Source organism: Sinocyclocheilus grahami, unplaced genomic scaffold (assembly GCF_001515645.1).
Source record: "Sinocyclocheilus grahami isolate Dianchi unplaced genomic scaffold, SAMN03320097.WGS_v1.1 scaffold583.1, whole genome shotgun sequence".
Taxonomy (NCBI): domain Eukaryota; kingdom Metazoa; phylum Chordata; class Actinopteri; order Cypriniformes; family Cyprinidae; genus Sinocyclocheilus; species Sinocyclocheilus grahami.
The window spans coordinates 747,165-763,033 of NW_015505762.1; the positions used below are offsets into that span (position 1 = coordinate 747,165).

The 15,869-nt window shown below is 37.6% G+C and overlaps 1 protein-coding gene and 1 long non-coding RNA gene across 6 annotated transcripts in view; both read right to left on the bottom strand.

The window, feature by feature from the left end:
* Positions 1–5,533: 5,533 nt before the first annotated feature.
* Positions 5,534–15,869, bottom strand: part of letm1 (leucine zipper-EF-hand containing transmembrane protein 1) — a 30,499-nt gene continuing 20,163 nt past the window's right edge. Inside the window, exons 5-17 of one of the 5 annotated variants that reach the window (XM_016240160.1) lie at positions 12,282–12,353; positions 11,990–12,127; positions 11,595–11,798; positions 10,214–10,333; positions 9,997–10,128; positions 9,700–9,870; positions 9,483–9,608; positions 8,583–8,615; positions 7,710–7,844; positions 7,435–7,628; positions 7,196–7,228; positions 6,549–6,687; positions 5,534–6,436 (exon numbers count right to left, since the gene is read on the bottom strand). In XM_016240160.1, the coding sequence (XP_016095646.1) occupies positions 6,284–6,436; positions 6,549–6,687; positions 7,196–7,228; positions 7,435–7,628; positions 7,710–7,844; positions 8,583–8,615; positions 9,483–9,608; positions 9,700–9,870; positions 9,997–10,128; positions 10,214–10,333; positions 11,595–11,798; positions 11,990–12,127; positions 12,282–12,353 (1,650 nt within the window). In that variant the 3' untranslated portion in view covers positions 5,534–6,283. Of the gene's footprint in view, positions 6,437–6,548; positions 6,706–7,195; positions 7,229–7,434; positions 7,629–7,709; positions 7,845–8,582; positions 8,616–9,482; positions 9,609–9,699; positions 9,871–9,996; positions 10,129–10,213; positions 10,334–11,594; positions 11,799–11,989; positions 12,128–12,281; positions 12,354–15,869 lie in introns of all 5 variants that reach the window. The other 4 variants (XM_016240161.1, XM_016240162.1, XM_016240164.1 and 1 more) reach the window with 4 other exon arrangements.
* LOC107556917 (uncharacterized) lies at positions 12,397–15,850 on the bottom strand. Its single transcript, XR_001605337.1, has 3 exons — positions 15,796–15,850; positions 12,552–12,686; positions 12,397–12,470 (listed from the first exon to the last, which is right to left on the bottom strand). It is a non-coding gene; the product is annotated as an uncharacterized lncRNA (long non-coding RNA).

Below are 15,869 nucleotides of genomic sequence, written 5' to 3' on the forward strand. Positions count from 1 at the left end.
TTTGCATCACACACACCTGATGGATTGCATGTGTAAAGCGGATCCAGCTGAGGCCCCTGGGCTGGCATATACACAGCAGATCCCACAGACGTTTCGCAGTGAGTAAGCGATCCTATTGCAGCATTTCAAACTCAAGCCAGGGCAAAACTCAGAATATCGAAACTGCTGCATGTGGTCTTTTTCCTACGCAGGCCATCGCTGTTTGTTTTTCTTCAGTTCTTCTGGATTCTCATGACTTGTGGAGATCATCGTTACCGGCCTATAAGCGTTCCTCTTACTGACCACAATGGTTGGCATGGTAACCACGTTTCCCGGCCACGGTGCCAGGGTTCTGGTGACTGCTGGCGCCATTGCGACGCAGGCTAACTGAGGGGAACGGGGAGTAAAGAGGTGATGTGTTTGTAGAGGAGTTTGAGGAACAATATTATTACAGGCAGACTGGGAACTCATGGTGAGAGAGGAGTTTGCTTGAGTGCGGTGTGTAGTGTGTAGCGTGCCATCCAATAATATCCCTGCAGTTGGAAAACATACATCAGTCACAACAAGGACAACAGACCGAGAGACTTAGGAGAGAAAGAACAAGAGATGTTTCTATTGCAACAAGCTTATGGTGATATTAAGCCCATTGTGTGAGTCATACAGGGCTACTAGTTCACATACTGTGTGATTCTGTCCCCTGCCATGACCGTTTCAGTTCTGCTGTTTTCTCATTACAGGGTTACCCTGCGTGAGCCCAGCAAAATGACAAATACGAATGAGACAAATATATAAAAGATCAAAAATGACCCTGTGCAATTAAGAGTGGTAGAGCTTGTCATATACAGCCCCCTAGTGGTCAAACACTTATAAGCATTTAAAAGGCTCAGATTTTGTGCTCTATTGTTCCCCTTATGAATAATGAGCCTTAACTTTGAAATTGTTACAAATATACGTTTGTCATGTGCAGATAATGCTGCATCAGCCAAAGGGAATTTTTTTTAAAAAATGGTAATTTAGTTTTGATAATTTAGCTGTCATAGGACAAAAAGTAAAATTATACCCCACAACTGGGGTAAGATAGCCCTAAACCTGGGGCAAGAAGCCTTCAGGGTCTTCTCTGCCAATTCTGTGAGTCAATACTTGGCAAATTTGATTGTTTCACTACAAAATAAAAACATTGTTTTTTTGCAGATTTTTAGATTACAGACTTTTCTAAATACATTAATGTGTCTACAATTCCCTTATTAACAAACAGACACAAAAGCTTGTATATTCATCATAGTACAATGTCACAGATAACTATTTTCCAGAGCAACAATATAGATAATTTAATCTCAAAACTTTTTGTTTTGAGATAAATCTCACAAATGTCGATATTCAGATGAAATGGCGTTAAAGGAATAGTTAAGCCAAAAATTGAAATTTTGTCATCATTTACTCACCCTCATGTCGTTCCAAACCTGCCTCAGTTTCTTTCTCATGTTGAACACAAAAGAAGATATTTTGAAGAATTTTGAAGAACCAAACAATTGTTGGTCCCCCATTGACTTCCACAGTAGGGAAAGAAATACTATGGAATTCAATGGGGAATATCAACTGTCTGATTACCAGCATTCTTCAAAATATCTTCTGTTATGTTCAACATAAGAAAGAAACTCATACAGGTTTGGAATGACATGAGAGTGAGTGAGTAAATCACGACAACATTTTCATTTTGGGTGAATTTCCCTTTAAGAAGAGCGTATAGCCATTCATCAGATGAATTGAGATGAGACTTTGTGCCATCTATGGTCAAGAGAAAAAAATGATCTTGACTTAAACCTGTTTAATTTATTTAGTCACAATGTACTTTTGAATGGCCATTTATGGAAGGAAAAGTCACACAGAGTATATAGTTATGGTATCTACCAGCAGGTGCTTACAGGGCCATGCTAACCAGCCAAACCTTGACCCCTTGATACACACCCACCACCCTCATTCATCCCAAACTGGACCAAAGGCTTCTCCGGTGCAGGCATCACAACTAGCATGTCAGGATCTGTTTAAACAGAAGCAAAACACAACACGGCTCCACTCGTCATGCCCAGCTGAAGTCTCAGTGCCCCACAGTCTAGTGTGAGCCAAGCAAGCTGGAGAGAATGAAACGAAGTGTTCTTTCCTGACGGCAGCAACATCTCAGTGTCGTAAGTCTAGTGTAAATGTTTGCTTCGTGAGCATTCTCCAGCCTCCATGCACTCTTTCCACCGCGTTCTTGAAAAGAGACACTACTTTTTCCCACCAAAACACGTCTCTCCAAAGACAAACTTTCGAAACTGTTTTATTTGATGTGTAATTCCATCTGAGGTCGACACAAGTGCACACTAATCTTACAAACACACTGGCATTTTGTGTTGACACGCCATGTCTTTTTGCACTATTCTGAATCTGTTTAGAAACATGTAACAAACAAAGCAACAATCTATAGAATATAGAAGCCGTTTCTACTTCAGAGTAGAAAATAAAAAAGGAAACTGTGAAATAAATTTTAAAACAGGCCACACTGTGAGATATAATTTTACTATTACCCTTTATTTTTTACTCTGAGGTAAACAGGTTTCCAATAATGGAAGCACGTACGTTTGTGTATGCGCATATTGACAATTCATTATTGGCTTTTTTATTTAGCAAAATTATGGTACGTATCTGTACCCCATCTAAAAAATAAAAAAAAACTTTACAACAAAGTTTCTTTGCATCAAAGTACATTCAACTGGCATCTCTCAGGATAGTGAAAGTGCTTATGTGAAAAATCTACTGCCATTCAATACAGTGCAATATGAGTAAATACACAGCTGCTACAGTGATACAGCATGATTAATGACCTCTGATTGATGTAAACACTTCACACATACTCTCAAACATTCTGTGGTCCAAATATATGAACAAAAGAAAACCAATCAAGCACCATCTTTCTAGACAATTTAAAGAAACACAGCTAATCAAATGTATCGGTAGTGGTATTAAAAAAAAAAAAAGAAACATCCCAAATGGTCTGACAATAAGGTAGCCCCGCCTCCCAACTGTTCTGATTGGTCAGATTTTTTGTGAACGAAGCCTTTCTCAAAAATGTGATTTCTGTCTGTTAGTAAACATTTGTTTTAAATAAAAATCACTTACAGCAGCATAAAATTCAGTGCATTACTATTATTTTTTTGCTAAATGTGACAAAGCTACTAGTGCTATATGAACATATCAGCATCTGTGTATTGGAAAATACAGAGATTGTTACATACTGAGAATAAGAGAATTACATAAAGCAATAGTGTGTTGTAGATGAGCAGAGTCTGTAGCTCAAGCAAGTTCTCCATGTCTTCTCACATATTTCTATGAGTACAAAAAAAGGGAAAGCGTGAGAGTCCCTTGACTATTACTTACATAAACAAAGCATGCACCATTTAATGTTTTTAGATTGCTCTCAGCACTGTTATGTCTATAAAGTGACTCCAAACAACATACAATATATACATCAAATGTAATCTTTCACCACGCTACACACCTACAATAAAAACTCTCGCAGTGGCCGGCCAGAGAAGAGCTGTTGAACTTGTGTCAGCACAAACAAGAAGCCCTCTTACACAGAGCAGTGTCCTCTTACCAGCCCACATGGCTTTACTTACAGGGCAGCATGATTTACTGTGACTCTCCCTCCAGCTATTCAGCCCAATTCAAGTCCTCACAGGTTATTATTGTAGACGGCATCATTTCCAAGTCATTTTTTAGTCTGGGTGTCCGACTGTTTGAATCTAAGGCATTGATTATAAACTGACTGTTTTCTGCAGTGGTAGTGTTTATATGAATACTTGTGACAGTCTGTTGTCAGTACACTCTCAGAAAAAAAGGTACAAAAGCTGTCAATGAAGCTGTACTTTTTTACACCCTTGTACCTTATTTTCTCCTAAAAGGTGCTTATTAGGGCTTTGAAGGTACACATTAGTTCTTCAAGTGTACCTATTATCTAAATTGTACACATTAGCACCTTTTTAAAAGGTACCACACCAGTGACAGAGAGTGAATGATCTACTCATATAAAAGCACATAGTACTCTGAACTGGTGCGAGAATATGTATAACATTAGCATTCAACTGATGCACCACACTGGGTTTGACTTAATGAATAGCATTGCAGTGTTACAAATAGGGACATGTTGACATGGCTGTGATTACTTTTATTGTGTAAGACTATAGCGCCACCAAGTGGTCAACTTGCAGATTTTTACTCAAAACAAAATGATTATGAATAACCTCAATGTTTTATCTTACCCCAAGACTTGCATCTATAAATATTACATTTAAACCATGTACCAGATCCATAACAGTCAAGTTATGAAACAAACCATCTAGCATACACCATTCTGTTGCATTATAAGAGGTCAAGGGCAAGCCATTTTCAAAAAGGTAATAATACTACTATTAATAATAATAACTGTCAAGTGCTTCAAATACCTGTCTGCAGCCTCAAATGCAATATTGCGATCTCAATTTCATAATAAAGTGCCATTTAATTTAATAGTAAGTGTGCTTTAAATCCTCAGTAGTCTATTCTCTCCCTATGTGTATGCAGTCCTATTTTCACAGTCTTTGAACTTGAGCAAAAGCTGCTCAAGCGAATTTTAATTTCTGGGTGAACTATCCTTTTAAGGGACACAATGTGAAACAGGCACCCAGACTCTCTGTCTGAGACACAGCACAGGAACAGTGTTTTGAGGTTAGATATGCTGGTCCCTCACTATGACATGTTTAGGGTTAAGATGATGCATTCCTTGCCTTATGTGCCCTGTGAAACTATGCTAGTCTAGTGTGAGAGTCTCATGCTGATCCACACATTCCAGTTACTGTAGGTGCTCTGCTACGAGAACAACTGCTGCCGCTCTCTCCATGTAAGGAGAGAGGGATGATCCAGGTCACAAAGACTGTAGGCTGAGCCGTACCCTGATTCTGTCTGCACTGACCTCCATTTTTTCCCTTTCGGGTTCCCAGCACATACAAACATCCACAAACACACTTCATCTATCATTAGCCCAAGCTAGCTAACAGAGACGGATATTTACTGCTAGTATACAATGCAAATACTAGCAATGATGAACGGTTACATATTTATACAGCTATATTATCTCAAGTTAATCCCTTGAGGTTACTTTGGACAAGGGATTTTGATTACTGAAGGCCACAATGTAATTGTGATGCTGAAATCAATTCAAGATTGGAGCTAAATAAAAAATAAAAACATCAAAAACTGAATTTGTCTCAGCCACCATCTTCAAGTCCGTGCAAAAGCTTCTGCCCTGAATAAAGCTCAAGTGCTGAAGGGATACGTCCCAATACTACTTCAGACTTTTGCTGTGATACAAAGCCGCAGTGCTTGGTGGCTTGAATGTGTATGTACAAGCATAAATGAAGCATAACATCTGCAACAAAGCTTCTTTGGTTATTGAATAAACATGAGTGTGATATCAACATCTTCTGAGCGACATTCAAGAATCTCAAAGATTGTGAACTGAAAATAAATAAAATTACAACAGAATGAGTAGTGGAATGATGCTGACAGGTGATGTGATGTGCAAAGAGAGGAGATGTTCTCAGATCACAGGAAATGACATCGCTATAAGATTATGAGAATAATGAAGTTAATAAATTTTTGCATCTTACAGCTGAAGTGAGCGATTTCTGTTCCACAAAGATAGTTCCACCCCAAACTCATGCTATTGGTTGCGTTGATGTTATAATGTCCAGCTCAACAAAACAGTCCGTTTTGTGCCAGAAATGACACACTTCACCTTTAAGAGGGTCTTTTTGAAAATAAATGAACAAATTTTCTTTCAAAATTTATCTCTGAATTTTAGGTGCCTCACACATGACTAATAAACTATATGATGGCCATGAATTAACAATTCGTTGACACGATTTAATTTGTTTCTTCTTAGTTAAATTGTAATTTAGTTAAACTGTGGGGATTATTTACATAAAACAAGGGAATGAAGTTTTAATTTCTATTGTTTTCTGTATGTCATGTGTAGGGCTCCGTAGTGCATGCCTTTTGTAATGTTATTAATAAATAAACGTCTTAATTAATTCATTATACAACAGTCTTCCTTGAACAAAGCAAAGTTTGTTCTTTGTTCTTTCGTTGTTCTAAATATACACACACATGAATCCATATGGGAGGTCAGCACTGTTTTCAGTCTCACTCTGAAGCTTCTTAACACATATTAATGAACCTGAAAATCTTCAAAAGCTTCAGGATCTTTTCCATTCCCTACACGGAAAGTCTAGTTTTGGATTTTAGCTGCCTGCTCCTTCTCGACCTTCTCCTTGGCTTTCTCTTTCTCCACCAGCTTCTCCTCCTTCTGCAACATCACCATGATCTCTGCCACCTGGTTGGTGGAGATATCGATGTCCTCCTTATCGATCAGCTCTACCACCTACCACACAAACACACACGCCAGATAAATGTCAACATCAAAATAAAATGCTGACAGGAACGAAACGGGAAAAGAAAATCAATGAGGGACCAAAGAAGTCCCATCTTGTTACCTTAAAGACGTCATCAATGTCTATCTTGCCATCTTTGTTTTCATCGAGTGCGTCTGCGATGCTGAGCAGCTTGTGTTCAGGGATGTTCTGGATCTGCTTCATGACTGCAATGAGCTCGTTGATGCTTATCAGATTCTCCCTGTAGGACAGGAACAGACTATATACAGGGAATGTTTACTTGATAACACAAAGGGTAAGATGGTGGAGGACGAGTAAGTGCACAGATCAACCAATCGCATGCCAAGACAGCCGTGCAGGGTTCCCAGAAGAGTCGCTCGTGAGTGGAAGAGTTTTTGGAGTCATTAATGAGAAAATGATTCACTAATCTTTTAAGAATTTTGGACTAAATCATACAAGCCAAAAATAAAGGCCTTAAAATAAGTCATCCATCTAATACTTGCAGCACTGAGAACAAGATTTCACAGCACAATCCTAATCACACAACTGATTAAATCCACAATAACCAGCATTAAGGAAATGACAAGCAGACTGCTGACGGATTAAAATATTAGATCAAACAAAAATCACACTTCAGACCCCCCTCAGACCTATTAGGTTAAAAAATATGGTGTTTAGTCCATATTTTTAAGTTAATGCTTTTGATGAGGAAAAAAAAACGAAAGGCGAGAGGTCTCTCCTGTCCTTACCTTGGCAAGTCACTATGTTTCTCAAAGAACAATCTAAAAAGAACAACAAAAAATTTTTTAATTGGACTGGGAACCCTTTTCTTTTGGATCACGTTTGCAACCTTCAAGGTTGTTCTTCCACCCCCATTGTACTGTGTCGATTGCAATATCCTATCATGCATAACTGATGACACACACAGAAACCACCATCAACATTCAACCCAATTCCATACAAACTCATGCAAATCAAGGACTCTTACCCTATTGGTGGTGTGGTCCCACTGTCCATCTGTCCATCCAGCACCATCTTGTCCTTCTCCAGCTCAGTGACGATCTTATCCATTCTGCTAATCATGCGGTTGACCCGCTTCGACAGACGTTGGCTTGCTTTAGACTCCTCCACCACTTTCTCCTGTCCTGTTTTGGACAGCTCTCGCTTGATCTCCTCCAGGTCCTGTAGAGAGACGTAGTGGCTATCACATGTTTAAATGCTTGTTCCAGAAATGAAAATGGACCGTTGCTTTATGGTACACACCTCACTGTACTCCTGCACATCATCCTTCAGGTCCTCCAGCTCCTCTTTCTCTTTGGTGAGGAGATTCTTCTGCCCCTTCAGTTTGGTGCAGGCATCACTCAGCATGTCAATCTCTTCCTTAGTGATCTCCTCCCCCTGAAAAAAAAAAAGACACACAGCATCCATCAACACTCTTGCTAGGGAACACGCACACATTTTCATACATGCACAACAGTGTAGGGGAACCTTTGAATCAGTGGTAGACTACAGTTAAGATAAATTCTCAGCTTGCTCTGTTGCAAGAGATGCTTTGTCAAGCTACATCTTTTTCTCCCTAAACTTTTGAATGGTTGTGTAACTTATTGTAAAAGTGATGCTAGTTGCTAGTATATAAGTTACTCCCCAACTCTGATGCAGAGAGATAAAGAGGTTGCTCTTTTATAAGAGGATCAGTCAGAGGAAAGGAAGGTCTTCCATACAACAAAGGTGATTACAGAAAGGTCACTAAAACCAACTGAAACACATTGTAGGGCTAATTCAGTGGGTCTCTGAGTAACATAAAACAAACACCCATGAGGATTTGCTGCATGTTTCATTTGCAATGCGCTACAGACACATACTCAAAGGAATAGTGTGTTGGGGTGAAGTGGAAAGGAGGATGCAGGTATAACCACACAAAAAGCTTCTGCTCTTTCAAATCACTGTATTCACTCAATATTATGTATTATATTATGCTAAAAATTAAGAAGCCTTACAAGAGTCTAAGTCTAACCCTAGTCGAAAAGTTCTGATTATGAAACTGTAAATGTGGGAAAAGCACGCAGGAAAGTGACTAGGAGAGCAGAGCGTCAGTGTGGTGGTGATCTCCAGATGGAGAGCAGTTCAGCATCTAACCTGAATGCGCAGATACCTCTGCCACTGCTTAAACTGAAGAAATAAACACGCAAAATCATACACAACACAAAAACAGAGAAAGAGCGGTTCCTGTGACATGAATGCACAAGATCCTGTTCTACAACACAATCAAGTCAGAGAAGTGAATTAGCTGGACTATTTTTATTGAATGATTTCAGCTAAAGAAAGTTAAACTTATACTACCATATTATGTATTAAGTATATCAACACATTCAACAGCATTGGATGTTTCAGATTTTCCCAATTCAAGCAGAATGGGCCTATACTTTCTTGTTTGTAACCATGACAGAAAATAGCTGACTGAAGGCATTGCCAAGATTGGCTGAGTGACTTGCCTTAAAAGGGTTATAAAACACTTTATAATAGCTTTCATTACTCATTAACAAATACTGTTTTATAATGCTTGACAGATTATCAGTAATACACACTACTGTTTCAAAGGTTTGGGGTCAGTAAGATTTTTTTAAATTGCTTTTAATTGCTCTTATGCTCACCAAGGTTGCCTTTATTTGATCAAAAACGCAGTAATAACAGTAATATCGTGAAGGATTATTCCAATTTACAATAACTGTTTTCTATTTTATATATTTAGAAATGTAATTTATTCCTCATTTTAATTTGCAGATTTGGTGCTCAAGAAACATTTCTTAATATCAATGAATACAAAGTTCAAAAGAACAGCACTTTTTGATCATTATAAATGGCTTTGTCACTTTTAGTTTAATGCATCATTTGCTGAAAAACAGAAATATTAATAAAAAATAAAAAATTAATTAAAAAAAACGACTGACCCCAAATTTTGATCCGTAATGCACATTTAAGTTCCTAACAAATGTTGTGTGTCGTGTGTGTGTGTGTGTGAGAGAGAGATTGTCTTACCTTAATACCCTCCAGCACTGGTGCAGTATCTCGTAGTGTTTCTGAATGGATGGCCACATCTACACTGGAGAGAGCATGCTCTGCATCCTCCCGTCGTTCTGCTTCCAACTCCACCACCTCAGCCTCCTGGAAACACATATAAAACCTTCCATGAACATTTCAACTATACCACAGGTATGACGCAGGAATCACTGTCAGACTGAAAGTGACTAATGACCCGCGCGGCCTGTTCCTTTTCTTTCTCTGCAGCATCAGCCAGTCTCTCCAGGTCCCGCTCTCTGTTTTCCTGCTGGATAGCTGCCTCTTCCTGTAGTGTGGCCTCCAGCTTGGTTTTGTTATCCACTTTAGAGAAGTCCAGCTCTGCCACCTTCACCTGCGCCTCTTTAGTCTGTGAATGCACAAACAAACAACACACTGTCGTCATTACACAAATCTGAAGCACTTGCTACATGTATACAACCATACATTACCCTACATATAATTGTAAATATTCTATATATTGTGCAGTACATACCATAATCTCTGGCAGGTTCTGTAGTGTGGTTTTAAGCTGGTCCGCAGGGGACAGTGTGTCTGGCAGGAACATAGCTCGGGACAGCAGCAGCAGAGATGTGGGGATGTGCAGATTGAGGTGAAGCTCCAACCACTGACATGATCAGAAGTGTGAAATACATGATGAGAAAACCTATTACTAGGAAGTAATCATTGTAGAGGAGAAAAGCAAGTGTTACCTGTTTAAGCTGCTCTCTGAGTCTCTCCTCCGTCACACCCAGAGCTCTCATCCCTCTCACACGACATGCTGCCTGCAGCTCATTCACATTCAGACTGTCCACTCCTTCCTCTGCTATCAGCTATCAATCACACACACGCAAAGAAATCAGCTAGGAATCATCATTCTTAATAGGAATCATGACATTTTAAATTAGAAAGTTGCTAATTGAAAAAAAAATTCATGAAACTCAGAAATTCAATTCATAGAAATTCATATAGAAATTAATGATAATTCTAATTTGCTCTGAATTCTTATACACTAAATATATAATGACATAAGACATTTTACATTTAACTACTTTTATGGTGTTTTTTGTTTTGTTTTGTTTCTTTTTAAAGTTTAACAACTGTGGTCACTATAAATTGATGTTGAATAAATAAAAGTATATACAATACCATTCATCATTTTAATCAGCAAGGATGTATTAAATTGATCAAAAGTGACAGTAAAGACATTTATAATGCCACAAAAGGTTTCCATTTCAAATAAATAATGTTCTTTAGAACTTTCTATTTTGAAACAAATGTGGTCACAAAAATTAACAAGCACAACTGTTTTCAATATTGATAATAAAAACTGTTTCTTGCGCAGCTAAACAGAATATTAGAGTGATTTCTGAAGGATCATGAGACACTGAAGACTGGAGTAATGACTGCTGAAAATTCAGCTTTGTCTCACCACAGTAATAAACAACATATACAGTATATTCATATATTAAATACATATAAAATATACACATTTTACTATATAACCTATACATATTTTACCATTTTAATATATAAGATTTTATGTATATATAGCAAAAAAAGGCTTCTAACACTAACTTGCTCTATTCTTTTTTCTATTCTATCTGTTTTCTTTTTATTTATTATATAATAACTACGTGTACTGCATTACGCTAACAGACTTGTTATAGCACTTGCATATCATTGGTCTTTTGTTAATTTTGTTTGCTTCCATTGTCCTCATTTGTAAGTAGCTTTGGATAAAAGCGTCTGCTAAATGACTAAATGTAAATAAGATTTAACTTATTAAAATATTTAAAAAAAAAATATTTTAATAATGTCATAATATAATATATATATATTTATTTAATATATATCTCTCTCTCATATGAAGACATGTTGGGCAAAGATACTTCTTTCAAAACAATTTAAAAAATTGGAATGTTAAACTGAAAACTGCATATTGTGCTGTACAATCTAACTTGGACAATTATTTCATATTCGATTAAATTATTTAACTTAAAATAGCATACTACTGTTATAAATAAGACAATGCAAAAAAAAATTGACTCTTCTTAAAAACACAATCTCATTTGAGTAAAGACAGGTTCTAACCTTGTCATCTGCACGGATGGCTCGGAGTTTCATGATGAGCTGAAAGCGTAAGAAATTGTTGGTGCCGATGGACTGCAGCTCCAGAAGCTTGCACAGAGCCACCAGCTGCGGCCGTGTCAGGTTATCTAAGGTCAGTTCATCTTCAAACAGTTTAGAGAAACGTATGATCTGCTCATTACTGGGTCTCTCTCCTGAGTCACGGATCTGAGAGAGAAGAGTAAGGGTAAGAGAGAGAAAGTTCTCATTCAAAAAAAGCTCTCATTCATGGTACTTATGAGATAGCATTCATAAGCACCACCACATGGGGGCAATACAGCACTATTTAGAATCACTTGGGAGAAGCAGTAGTGTTGTTTTTTCAGGATGAGTTCTGAGCAAGTGTGACTATGATCTACCTTCTGAAAGAAAGTGGAGAACTCCTCGGTCACGTTGCCTTTGGCTGCTTTGTTTCTTAGTGCAATCTCCTCAATTGTGTCCTGCAAGAACTTGGCCATTTCTAACTTCACTCTCAACTCCTTCTTTAGTCTTTCCTCCTGCAGAGAGAGAGAGAGAGAGAGAGAGAGAGAGAGATGATACAAGGTCAAATAGGTTTGGTACAGGTATTGTATAAGTGGATGCATAAGAGGTGTGACTAGGACAGAAATACAATTAAGGTCTTTACAGATTAAACTCAAAAGGTCAGCGTACCTTTTTGGACTGTGTCTCAAAGGTGGAAGGCAACATGTTAGGGAAAAGTTTCAGTGCAACAGGAAGCAGAAACTCCATAAATGGGACGATGATAAAGACCAGAAAGGGCAGAAGCCGGCTTGCTTTAGACTCCTCCACCACTTTCTCCTGTCCTGTTTTGGACAGCTCTCGCTTGATCTCCTCCAGGTCCTGTAGAGAGACGTAGTGGCTATCACATGTTTAAATGCTTGTTCCAGAAATGAAAATGGACCGTTGCTTTATGGTACACACCTCACTGTACTCCTGCACATCATCCTTCAGGTCCTCCAGCTCCTCTTTCTCTTTGGTGAGGAGATTCTTCTGCCCCTTCAGTTTGGTGCAGGCATCACTCAGCATGTCAATCTCTTCCTTAGTGATCTCCTCCCCCTGAAAAAAAAAAAGACACACAGCATCCATCAACACTCTTGCTAGGGAACACGCACACATTTTCATACATGCACAACAGTGTAGGGGAACCTTTGAATCAGTGGTAGACTACAGTTAAGATAAATTCTCAGCTTGCTCTGTTGCAAGATGACACAATGTAATGAAATCAGCTATGTAATGCTTTGTCAAGCTACATCTTTTTCTCCCTAAACTTTTGAATGGTTGTGTAACTTATTGTAAAAGTGATGCTAGTTGCTAGTATATAAGTTACTCCCCAACTCTGATGCAGAGAGATAAAGAGGTTGCTCTTTTATAAGAGGATCAGTCAGAGGAAAGGAAGGTCTTCCATACAACAAAGGTGATTACAGAAAGGTCACTAAAACCAACTGAAACACATTGTAGGGCTAATTCAGTGGGTCTCTGAGTAACATAAAACAAACACCCATGAGGATTTGCTGCATGTTTCATTTGCAATGCGCTACAGACACATACTCAAAGGAATAGTGTGTTGGGGTGAAGTGGAAAGGAGGATGCAGGTATAACCACACAAAAAGCTTCTGCTCTTTCAAATCACTGTATTCACTCAATATTATGTATTATATTATGCTAAAAATTAAGAAGCCTTACAAGAGTCTAAGTCTAACCCTAGTCGAAAAGTTCTGATTATGAAACTGTAAATGTGGGAAAAGCACGCAGGAAAGTGACTAGGAGAGCAGAGCGTCAGTGTGGTGGTGATCTCCAGATGGAGAGCAGTTCAGCATCTAACCTGAATGCGCAGATACCTCTGCCACTGCTTAAACTGAAGAAATAAACACGCAAAATCATACACAACACAAAAACAGAGAAAGAGCGGTTCCTGTGACATGAATGCACAAGATCCTGTTCTACAACACAATCAAGTCAGAGAAGTGAATTAGCTGGACTATTTTTATTGAATGATTTCAGCTAAAGAAAGTTAAACTTATACTACCATATTATGTATTAAGTATATCAACACATTCAACAGCATTGGATGTTTCAGATTTTCCCAATTCAAGCAGAATGGGCCTATACTTTCTTGTTTGTAACCATGACAGAAAATAGCTGACTGAAGGCATTGCCAAGATTGGCTGAGTGACTTGCCTTAAAAGGGTTATAAAACACTTTATAATAGCTTTCATTACTCATTAACAAATACTGTTTTATAATGCTTGACAGATTATCAGTAATACACACTACTGTTTCAAAGGTTTGGGGTCAGTAAGATTTTTTTAAATTGCTTTTAATTGCTCTTATGCTCACCAAGGTTGCCTTTATTTGATCAAAAACGCAGTAATAACAGTAATATCGTGAAGGATTATTCCAATTTACAATAACTGTTTTCTATTTTATATATTTAGAAATGTAATTTATTCCTCATTTTAATTTGCAGATTTGGTGCTCAAGAAACATTTCTTAATATCAATGAATACAAAGTTCAAAAGAACAGCACTTTTTGATCATTATAAATGGCTTTGTCACTTTTAGTTTAATGCATCATTTGCTGAAAAACAGAAATATTAATAAAAAATAAAAAATTAATTAAAAATTCTCAGCTTGCTCTGTTGCAAGATGACACAATGTAATGAAATCAGCTATGTAATGCTTTGTCAAGCTACATCTTTTTCTCCCTAAACTTTTGAATGGTTGTGTAACTTATTGTAAAAGTGATGCTAGTTGCTAGTATATAAGTTACTCCCCAACTCTGATGCAGAGAGATAAAGAGGTTGCTCTTTTATAAGAGGATCAGTCAGAGGAAAGGAAGGTCTTCCATACAACAAAGGTGATTACAGAAAGGTCACTAAAACCAACTGAAACACATTGTAGGGCTAATTCAGTGGGTCTCTGAGTAACATAAAACAAACACCCATGAGGATTTGCTGCATGTTTCATTTGCAATGCGCTACAGACACATACTCAAAGGAATAGTGTGTTGGGGTGAAGTGGAAAGGAGGATGCAGGTATAACCACACAAAAAGCTTCTGCTCTTTCAAATCACTGTATTCACTCAATATTATGTATTATATTATGCTAAAAATTAAGAAGCCTTACAAGAGTCTAAGTCTAACCCTAGTCGAAAAGTTCTGATTATGAAACTGTAAATGTGGGAAAAGCACGCAGGAAAGTGACTAGGAGAGCAGAGCGTCAGTGTGGTGGTGATCTCCAGATGGAGAGCAGTTCAGCATCTAACCTGAATGCGCAGATACCTCTGCCACTGCTTAAACTGAAGAAATAAACACGCAAAATCATACACAACACAAAAACAGAGAAAGAGCGGTTCCTGTGACATGAATGCACAAGATCCTGTTCTACAACACAATCAAGTCAGAGAAGTGAATTAGCTGGACTATTTTTATTGAATGATTTCAGCTAAAGAAAGTTAAACTTATACTACCATATTATGTATTAAGTATATCAACACATTCAACAGCATTGGATGTTTCAGATTTTCCCAATTCAAGCAGAATGGGCCTATACTTTCTTGTTTGTAACCATGACAGAAAATAGCTGACTGAAGGCATTGCCAAGATTGGCTGAGTGACTTGCCTTAAAAGGGTTATAAAACACTTTATAATAGCTTTCATTACTCATTAACAAATACTGTTTTATAATGCTTGACAGATTATCAGTAATACACACTACTGTTTCAAAGGTTTGGGGTCAGTAAGATTTTTTTAAATTGCTTTTAATTGCTCTTATGCTCACCAAGGTTGCCTTTATTTGATCAAAAACGCAGTAATAACAGTAATATCGTGAAGGATTATTCCAATTTACAATAACTGTTTTCTATTTTATATATTTAGAAATGTAATTTATTCCTCATTTTAATTTGCAGATTTGGTGCTCAAGAAACATTTCTTAATATCAATGAATACAAAGTTCAAAAGAACAGCACTTTTTGATCATTATAAATGGCTTTGTCACTTTTAGTTTAATGCATCATTTGCTGAAAAACAGAAATATTAATAAAAAATAAAAAATTAATTAAAAAAAACGACTGACCCCAAATTTTGATCCGTAATGCACATTTAAGTTCCTAACAAATGTTGTGTGTCGTGTGTGTGTGTGTGTGAGAGAGAGATTGTCTTACCTTAATACCCTCCAGCACTGGTGCAGTATCTCGTAGTGTTTCTGAATGGATGGCTAACAGACTTGTTATAGCAC